This window comes from Clarias gariepinus, chromosome 10 (assembly GCF_024256425.1).
Source record: "Clarias gariepinus isolate MV-2021 ecotype Netherlands chromosome 10, CGAR_prim_01v2, whole genome shotgun sequence".
NCBI classification, from domain to species: domain Eukaryota; kingdom Metazoa; phylum Chordata; class Actinopteri; order Siluriformes; family Clariidae; genus Clarias; species Clarias gariepinus.
This window is the reverse complement of record NC_071109.1, coordinates 12,518,957-12,528,849: the sequence shown is the minus strand read 5'-3', so window position 1 is coordinate 12,528,849 and position 9,893 is coordinate 12,518,957. Positions and strand designations below refer to the sequence as shown.

At 36.0% G+C, this 9,893-nt stretch overlaps 1 protein-coding gene and 1 pseudogene across 1 annotated transcript; one reads left to right on the top strand and one right to left on the bottom strand.

Annotated features, from left to right (window-relative positions):
- Nucleotides 1-3,271: 3,271 nt before the first annotated feature.
- Nucleotides 3,272-5,821, bottom strand: LOC128531845 (threonylcarbamoyl-AMP synthase-like). Its single transcript, XM_053506002.1, has 5 exons — nucleotides 5,777-5,821; nucleotides 4,196-4,358; nucleotides 3,950-4,115; nucleotides 3,561-3,655; nucleotides 3,272-3,473 (listed from the first exon to the last, which is right to left on the bottom strand). The coding sequence occupies exons 1-5, from the start codon at nucleotides 5,819-5,821 to the stop codon at nucleotides 3,388-3,390; spliced, it is 555 nt and encodes a 184-aa protein (XP_053361977.1). The 3' UTR covers nucleotides 3,272-3,387.
- LOC128532161 (cis-aconitate decarboxylase-like) lies at nucleotides 5,820-8,902 on the top strand (annotated as a pseudogene).
- Nucleotides 8,903-9,893: the final 991 nt, after the last annotated feature.

Genomic DNA, 9,893 nt, shown 5'->3' with positions numbered 1-9,893 from the left:
TGTGTGTGTGTGTGTGTGTGTGTGTGTTTATTTAACAAAATAAAAATTAAATAAATGTTGTAAAACAAATGTCATTATGGTTTGTTATAAAACGTAAATGGAATCCTCTGTAGGTTTTCTATACAGGTAGTTGTCTTTTTTTAAATGCTTTATTTGTTATTTACATGTAGGGTGTGTCAACAATGAGTTTCATGCGACCGGAATCCCCAAACTGTTACAGATTACATACAGTCTGCATGATTTTAGGGGTGAAACTAGAGGTTTGGCAGGTTTAAAAAAACAATTGTTTTAATGTGTGTGTATGTGTGTGTTGATTCTCCATCTGGATTACCCCACAGAAAATGCTTTTAAATGCCACAAATTCTTATTCAAATCCACACTTTCCAGCTGTAAACAAGACCTCTGCTCTGCCAGAGAACAGCAAACCTGAGCAACAAGCCCAGGGAGTGTATATTTTTGTATGAGGTTACATTAGGGAGAAATCTTGTTTGAACCGTGACCTACAAGTGTGGAAGAAGGAGTAAAAGCAGGCACATGATAAAACTGTTTTTCACTGTTTATGGTAGTAGTAAGGTATGCTTGTAGCACAATAAAAGACCTGGTGAAATATAAGCATGTTCATAATGGTCTGCAGTTATTTGGACTGTTACAAACAAAGTAATGATTAAAAAGACATTACAGTAAACTGTAACAAAATAAGAGATAAGTATTAACAGGTGGCAGGTGTGTGCTGCCTCACTGAAGTGTATATTAGTTCAATAGATCAAATTTCCTGATTTTAAACTGTCGCACACAAAATTCAATGTCTAGGGAATAAGAGGTGTTTCTGTGAAAAGAGAAGTTTAGCAAGGTTAATAAAACAAGTATATATATATATATATCAATTCACTTGATATTTTTGAAAAGGCAGCCTTGTAAAAAAAAAAAAAAAAAGGAACAGTGTTCCACATTGTAAACTTTATAATTGGCTGCTTCTTTTTAAATACAGTGGAACCTCAGTTCACAAATGTAATTCATTCCTAAGTTTTGTTCGTAACCTAATTTGGTCGTACAGTGGTTCAGTCTTTGTTCATAGGAATATATGTAAATAGAATTAATCTGTTCTCCATCACTATAAACTATGTTTAATTTTTTATTTGTTTTGTTTATATCACAAAATATAAAACAAAGTATGAAAAAGCCTTAATTATACAAAAATATTAAAACACTAAATATAAATATAAACTGTACAGGAGAAAGTGAACACTTGATTTTTACATGTAATGTACATATATTGGTCCCGCACCTTTCTTAGGGATGTAAAGGGATGGAAGAAAAAATGGGTAGGGATGAGATTAGTGTTTGGAAGGAAAGTCCCCTTCCATAATAATTATTTTATTTGCGTTTTACAATTGTTATTGTTCATAAAGTGTAGCATTCTATTCTACACAGTTTTGTTCGGATGATACTTCTCGGCAAAGGCTTGGACGGCAGTCCACTTTGAACAAAGTTATTTTATCATGTGCACAATCCGCGACCGCAGACTGAGCAAAACTGATGCTGGGAGTCGCCCTCATACCTTTGTTCAGCTTATGGTGGCAGTCCTGGGTCATATTCCGAGTTCAAATTTAAATTCAAATTCAAATTCAAATTTTATTTGTCACATACACAGTCATACACAGTACGATATGCAGTGAAATGCTTAGACAACTGCTTGTGACCTAAGAATAAAAGAATATGAATAGGAATAGGAAATAAATATGGAAATTAAAATAAAGGGTAAGTTTAACTAGGGAAGAATAAAATAAAAATATACAAATATGCTTCAAGTGATTTATTTAAAGTGACTTGTGATGGAGTGATTGGTGTGATTTGATTTGATTTGATGACCACGAAGTGTAGTTGTGCAGTGGCCAATAGTGTAAACAAATGTCCAGAATGTCCAGTGTGTGTGTAAAAAACATATGTGTGGGTCAGTACTGTGTGGTGGTGTGATTGTGATATTGAGACAGTATTGCCTGCGGGAAAAAGTTCCTCCTCAGTCTTTGACTGTGTTGGCCTTCAGGGAGCGAAATCGCTTTCCTGACCTCAACAGAGAGAACAGTCCATTGTTGGAATGGCTGAGATGGCTGATGTTCCTGAACAGAGACAAATTTTAGGCAAATGTTTTGGTCGTAAGCCAAATTGTTCATAGTCCTGGGCTTTCCGGGGCCAACATTCTTAGTCAAATCTTCCATTTTTATGTAATCTAGAGCAGTGGTTCAAACTCCTTTCCTAATGGACACCCTGCACAGCAAATTTGGTGTTTTCTCTGCTTCCAATGCACCTGATTTAACTAGATGGCTAATTAGCAGCCCTTTTTGAATGCATCCAGGACCCCTTACCCAACATCAGTGCTTCATCTCACTAATGTGGTTGAAATGGGGAAATCCCCACAACCTTGCCCAAAATCTTGTTGAAAGCCTTCCTGAAAGAGTCGCGGTTACTACAAGATCAAAAGAAGGACCAACCCTTTATTAATTGAATGGGATTATACAAACTGTACTGTAGGTGTGATGGATGGTTGTGATATGAATTTGGCCACATAGTGTACTTGGACTAATAATAGTGTTATTGGCAATCATTTGTAGACATATGAAATCTGTTGTTTGAATTGCTGGGTATGCCAGCATAAGTAAACATTTTTTATATTATTTATTTTTAATTAGTTTTTTTTTCCTGTGTTCTCGCATATAAAAGTTCATAATAATTTTAACAATTGGATAGCTTCACTCACAATAAATAGTTGATTGTAAAATATTGAAAGACATTGGAGTGATTGTACTGTGGTCACTTCAGATATTATGATCTTTTTAAGTGCTTTGTGTAAAGATTTTATTTTAATTACCCTTTTGTAGTAACACATGCTTTTATTAAAATACCATGAAAAAGAAATTGGTCAAATAACAAAAATACAAGAAGAGGAAGAAGAAGAATGATTTCTTTCGTGATTTATTTATCTTACACTTTAGGCAAGAAATTACAACAAAAAAAAATGGAGATACTATTAACATACATGCCAGCATATAATTTAGTGTCAATGTTTATAAATGGTAACATGTTTATATTTACAATCAACATTTTCACATTTAGAAAAATATATATTCACATATCATATATAGACACCTACAGTATATACTATCATCCATCTAAAGTATATAATATCATCCATCTCTCCTGGGCATGTTTATTCCACAATGTTTTTTACAACAACAAAACATTAATAGTTTATATAGTTATTTTACCATCATGCTCTCACTTTTAAATTTATTACCAATAATCTGTCAGACATTTTGCCTTTTTATCACCATAGTTTTTACACTGTAGTTAAATTAAAGTTTGTATGCTTTGATGCTGTAGCTTAATTTCTTATAACATGCTGTTTTTCACCCTCTCAAAAATTTGCTGCACCTTTGTTGCAGGGACACAACCTTCCCGCAGGAAATGTATGGTACCTAAAAAGCAACGTCTATTAGTAGGGACATTAAAAAGGTAAACAATGTAGAAATACTGTATCTTTGGTAAACTCATTTTTGGATTACCTTCATCAATTTTCAGGCAGTTGACCACAGTTGAGCCTACCAGCTCATTGGACTGCCCATCACACAGTACTCCTTGGATCTTGTGTCCAAGGCGCCTGGTAGACATTTAAAAGTTCTTCTGTTATGCCTTAATATTAAAACCTTTATTTACTACCAAAAATGTTTGGTTACACAGTGGTTTCTTTTTTTTACCATAAACAGTAAGGATCATTACAAAATCTATAAGTGAATTTCAGTGCACAAATAATTACAAAGTCTCCGCTCTATAAATAAATAAAATAGGAAGCAATATTAATTTGGACTACGAACAGGGTTGATGATTTTTTAACAAACCTTAGTGTACATTGCAAGTTTATTGCAACAGTCATGAGTCATGAAATACAACTTACTTAATAACCATGTCATGATGTGTGCTGTCAGGTTCACCACTTGGATTTGCAGATGTGATAGCCAAAGGCCCAGTGATGTCACACAGATGGGCAGTGACTGTGTGGTCAGGGACACGAATCATTATGCTGTCCTTGGTCCCCACACGATCGTATGCAGCCCCCACACCTTAAAACAATAGGTTTATGCAAGTTACACAATAATAAAATGAAAATGTTTGATCAGACATTCTAATGCTGCTGTCTTACCAAGTTTGAGGAGCCAGTCTCCTTTTGGGACAATACAGCTGATCCCTCCTGGATATACATTTCTCATGAACTTCCAGAGCAATGGACTAAATGGTGGTTTTGTTGGAACAAGCTGCTCCAAACTAGAAATGCAGATGCAGATGGGCTTCTCTGCAGGACGTTCCTGTGGAGGATAATTTAAGAAAATGATTACAAGTTAAATTTTTCTCAAACAGGTTAGTACATCAAATATAAATGAAGAATTGCATGGTACTCACTTTAATATTGTAGATTTTCTCTATTGCACTTGGATGCTTGCAAGAAGCGGCCAAAGCATATACAGTATCTGTTGGTATACCACATACACCTTTGCTTTCCAGCAATTTCGCAATCTCTAGCAGTCCACTGGTCCCACGAGAAGATGAGATTGGACATGGAGCTGTAGCAGCAGATTTTTTCTTCTTATCATTATTCTATGAAAAGTACAAGACAAAATGACATTCAAATCATTTAAGTACTTTTAACAACTTAAATTTCCCATGTTGTAGCAATTTAAAAATACCTTTATGAGTGCGGGTCCAACTGGTATTATGGTCTTGGAGTATATGGAATTAACAAGTGATGCCAGAGTTCCATATAAACAAATTATGGTAAATATTGAAAGAGTAGCAACTGAAAAGGAGTATTTAAAAATAGTTATTGAATATAAAGTCATTTTTAAAGATTTATAAATTATTATTTCTGATTGTCCACTGTGAAGCAAACTTTACCTTCCAACTGGTATGGAAGTCTATTAAAAGTGGAAAGAAGAAGACACACCACTATGACCTCCATAATAATGGTTAATGCCAGCAAACAAGATTGTCATAAGCAGCTGCAAATCATAAAAAGGAATGAAATTAAGCATATTATTGTAAATATCCATTAGAAATTCCATCAAAATTAATAAAATTCAAATCAGAACTAGGATAGAATTAATAACCAAAAATGCTATTGCTCCTGCAGTAAACTAAATGATTCTGTTGAAAACTGCAGCTGTTGTCCTGTAAGAACACAGTTTAATATTATAAGATTATTAAAGTTTATTTAAGATTATATGTAAATCTTGTGAAATGTTATGTAAGCTAATATTGTAATTCTAAAATAAGTTCAAGATTTACAATATAACATTAACATCCCTGCAAATCTGAGCCATGTCCAGGTGGCCCAAATGGCCAAATAGAAGAAACATTAAGAAATCATATAAAGTATGTAACAACTTCACTTACCTGCTGTAAATCTGTAGTATAAGTACTATTGGATGGCAGTGGAAGGATTCTCTTTTAATAGAAATGTGCTTAAGTGAAGTAGATGGAGCTTTAAGGCTCCCAACCAACCTGTTGCCTCAACTTGAAGGATGACATAATTAGTCAAATGCTAGGACTTTAAAGTTTCTACTCAAATGATGAAATATCCCACCCCTGTTGCGTAAAAAGGTTTTGGAAGTTCCAGTCTTGCGATTGGTGAGTGTTTCGTGCTATATAAAAAGAACATGAGGACTCACCTGAGAAGCAAGAGCATCAGCTACAAAGACATTGTGTGCAGAGACAAAGAAAAACCTACTGTAGGCTCCTTCAGTTTGACATCCACATAAATATCCTCAACCATACAGAGATACAATATGCTTCCCACAGTACAGGTAATGATGCTTTTTTAGAATTTTCATATTAATGAATGACAATGTTGCTGTGGAAAGTGTCTTTTCAGCTTTCTTTGCTTCTTTACTATTTTTATATGACAACTTGGACCGTGGTATACGTTACTCCTGATGCTCCTAACCTTAACTATTTCTATAATCTAGTAAAATATAGCTGGATTATTTAGAATAAAGAATCATGAACTCATGCTTGTTAAAAAAACATGACATATATCTTGTGTTATGTTAATACTAATACATTCTATGATACAAATTTTTCAATTATCTAGAGATCATTCAGACAAGTGTCCACCCTATCTACAATCAGAGGACTCCATAAACCCGCACTAGATGGTGAGCTAACTCTACTACTCTTAACACACTCTTATATTGATCAAATTGGACAAAGATTTAAAGTAACCTGGTGTACCAAAACATATTTAGCAGGTTACTTGGTTGCTGAAAAAGCAGTCACAGCAGAAATCTCTCATTTATTCCTTTCTTCCTCCTGTGTTTTTAGTCATGGACCGACCCAACCCCGAGGAGACTGTAACCAGCAGCTTTGGTCGATTCATCCAGAGAGTGCAGCCAAGTCATCTGTCACCAGTCGTACTCCAAAGAAGCAAACGCATGGTGCTGGACAGCATTGGTGTAGGTCTGCTGGGTAGCACCACTGAAGTGTTTGAACTTGCACTTCAGCATTGCCAGGTAATGGCACAAAACAGCAACATGTTAACAATAAACTAATAAGGGAGTACGAAAATGCACCAAATGCTGACCCTAGAACAATGGCATGGGCTTATAGAATATACTTCACCCCTAACACCCCTTTCAAATTTATTTTGTGTGTGTTTTGTCTACACTGTCAAGTTTTTCCAATCTTTCAAACCTTAACTCCTGTTTGTACAAAAGCAATGCTGTATCCAATGCTAAAATAAAGCCTGTCCACAGGCTACTTTGGCAGAGCTCATTGTATGTAACAGCAAGTGACCCATCTTTCCTCTTTTCTCTCAAAGCACATGTACGCTCCCGATGACATCAGCTTTGTTTATGGGCGCAGTGGAACCAAGCTTTCCCCAACCCTAGCTGCCTTAGTCAATGGAGTAGCAGTGAGTATTCCTTTTCATACTTGAAATAAGGGACTGAAAAAAAAAATTCTCCCCATAGCATCATTGGCAAATAAGAGAAAATGGAACTCTTATTAAGCCTTTCTCATATTGTCCTGTGGTCAAATGTTGATCCATTCATGTGATATTGTTTAACTAGGGTAAAGAGCTAAAAGCTACATCTTGACCTTTATAAAGGAATTGTTATACTTCTAAAGTATATGTAGCAGACAGCTTGCATTGCCAGTAATAAGCCAAATTGTGTACTTACTAGGCACCATTTGATGATTAGCATGTCTTCTTCAGGTTCATTCTATGGACTTTGATGATACTTGGCACCCTGCAACTCATCCCTCTGGTGCAGTGCTTCCTGCTCTTCTTGCCATTTGTGACATGTTTCCCAAAAACAGCAAGCCAAGTGGTCTGGACCTCCTAATGGCCTTTAACATTGGCATTGAGATGCAAGGTCGCCTGATGAGATTTTCCAATGAAGCCCACAACATTCCTAAGAGGTAAGAATTGTCTCTATAACAAAAGTAATTCTCTACACATCACCGTAAAACAAGGTTGAGCAACCATCATAACACGATACCTCATCGTTCTAATATAGTCCTAAAATTAGTAATAATAGTATTAAAATAAGTAATATTTTGAGGGCAGTTTAAACAGAACTGCCACTGTAGTAAACAAATTCAACTGAACAATGTGAGTGTGGTTGAATTTACATAAACCTTAAGCAAGAATGCTAGCCTTACCTTTAAACATAACCTTAACCTATGTACTGTAGGTCGGTCCATGGCTAAAAACACAGATGGATGAATAGAATAAATGAGACATTTCTGCTGTGACTGATTTTTCAGCAACCGATATGATATGTTTTAAGTTATGCCATAAATATGATCTGTAATGTCTGACTTGAAGACTATGATTTTGTAATTGTATGCAAACTTTTCGGAATAGTTTTTAATAAATGCATTAAAAGGCATAAATTAAATATCCTTTTTAATTATTTTTTTAAGGTTCCATCCCCCTAGTGTCGTGGGGACACTGGGAAGTGCTGCTGCCTGTGCCCGGCTCCTTTCCCTCGACCATTCTCAGTGCAGCCATGCCTTGGCCATCGCTGCCTCATTAGCAGGGGCGCCAATGGCCAATGCTGCCACTCAGTCCAAGCCTCTGCACATTGGTAATGCCTCTCGTTTGGGCCTTGAAGCTGCCCTGCTAGCCTAACGTGGGCTGGAGGCAAGTCCTTTAGTTCTGGATGGAGTTCCTGGGGTAGCTGGTTTTAGTGCATTTTATGAAGACTATAGCCCAAGGCCGATGGTGTTGCCCGAAGAGGCAGAGCACACATTCCTTTTGGAGACACAAGATATTGCCTTTAAGCGATTTCCAGCACACTTGGGCATGCACTGGGTTGCTGATGCTGCTGCCCATGTCCACAAGGCTTTGCTGCATCTTTCTGATGGAGTCATCTCCCCAAACTCAGTGCAGGAAATCCTACTACGGGTGCCACATTCAAAGTATATAAATCGGCCCTTCCCAGAGTCAGAGCACCAGGCACGTCAATCCTTCCAGTTCAATGCTTGCACCACTCTGCTCGATGGCCAGGTAACAGTGCAGTCCTTCCAGCCTGAAGCACTACTGAGGCCAGAGCTTCATGCCCTGCTCTCCCGCGTCCGTGTAGAGCACCCCCAGGACAATCCAGCCAACTTTGACCGCATGTATGGTGAAGTGCAGGTCACTTTAGTGAATGGCATTGTGTTACAAGGTCATTGTGACACCTTCTATGGCCATTGGAGGAAGCCACTGAGTGATGAGAGCCTGCAGAAAAAGTTCCGCAATAATGCAAGTGTAGTGCTGCCACCAGAGAAAGTGAATGGCCTTATAGAAGCTGTGGAGGGGTTGGAGTTTCTGTCTAACTGCGAACCACTGCTAGCTCAGCTGCAGTAAACAGCTTGTTTATGTTCATGTCTAAATCAACTACTTTTGTACTGAAGGACAGTTACTTTGAAGGAAAATCTTGTGAAAATAATGGTTATTTATAGAATTATTTCTTTTTCTTTTAATTAGTTGTAGCTGTTTCTCTGAAAAAACAGTAGCACTGAGACATACAATATGGTAATTTATTATAAAGTGAAATTAGTTGTAGACAACTATATTTCTATACTGTAATACATATACTCCCTTTTCCTTTTGTAGACATTTGCTGTGTTGATATTAAATTTTTGTGCAAAATGCCTACAGAAGTGTGAATAAAAGAAATTATTTAAATCTATCCTTTGCTTTTTAGTAGATTTACTACATTATAATATGATCATTGGTATATAATAAAAAAATAGATAATTTTATAAAAATCTGAAAACAAACATTTAAAAAACGACTATTATTGTAAATAATAAATAATAAATATTTATCCCTAATAAAATCTTTATAATGGGCTGATTCAGACAAGTGCACAAGTACATAGACATGGCACTTATGGCATAGTACAAGCCCTACTGTATGAGTTAATGATTTGCTTTTAAAGGCCATCGTATTTGTCAGATTACAAATATTTTTCTTTACATTTTAAGCATAGAGCAGTGACCAAAGATGAGAGAAGGAAATGTGTTTCATTGAGATTCCAAGATTTGTGGAATAATAAGAGACCTTGGTTTATTGGAAGAGGAATAAAGAGACCCCTTTGTATTTGTATTTACTCAACTATTTCATTTATTTACAACTTTTTTCTTTCTTTCAGTGTTTTTTGCTATTTCTTACTTGTTTTCGTTTAGTGTGTGCCCTGTTTTGGTATATGTTTATCCAAACATATTGGTGCTATTTTAAATGTATATTTTGTTTTGGTTTTGTTCAATAAAAATAAACTAAATATAATTTCTTCAACAGAAGATTAGCATGGCTTAAGGAAATTAAGTAATTTTAAGTAATTTTCCTTGTGGAA

Coding starts and splice junctions, on each gene's coding strand:
- LOC128531845 (XM_053506002.1), bottom strand. CDS start 5,821: ATGGTTGAGGATATTTATGTGGATGTCAAACTGAAGGAGCCTACA. Junction 4,116..4,195: donor AGACTGGCTCCTCAAACTTG/GTAAGACAGCAG, acceptor TATTGTTTTAAG/GTGTGGGGGCTGCATACGAT. Junction 3,474..3,560: donor CTGCCTGAAAATTGATGAAG/GTAATCCAAAAA, acceptor GTTGCTTTTTAG/GTACCATACATTTCCTGCGG.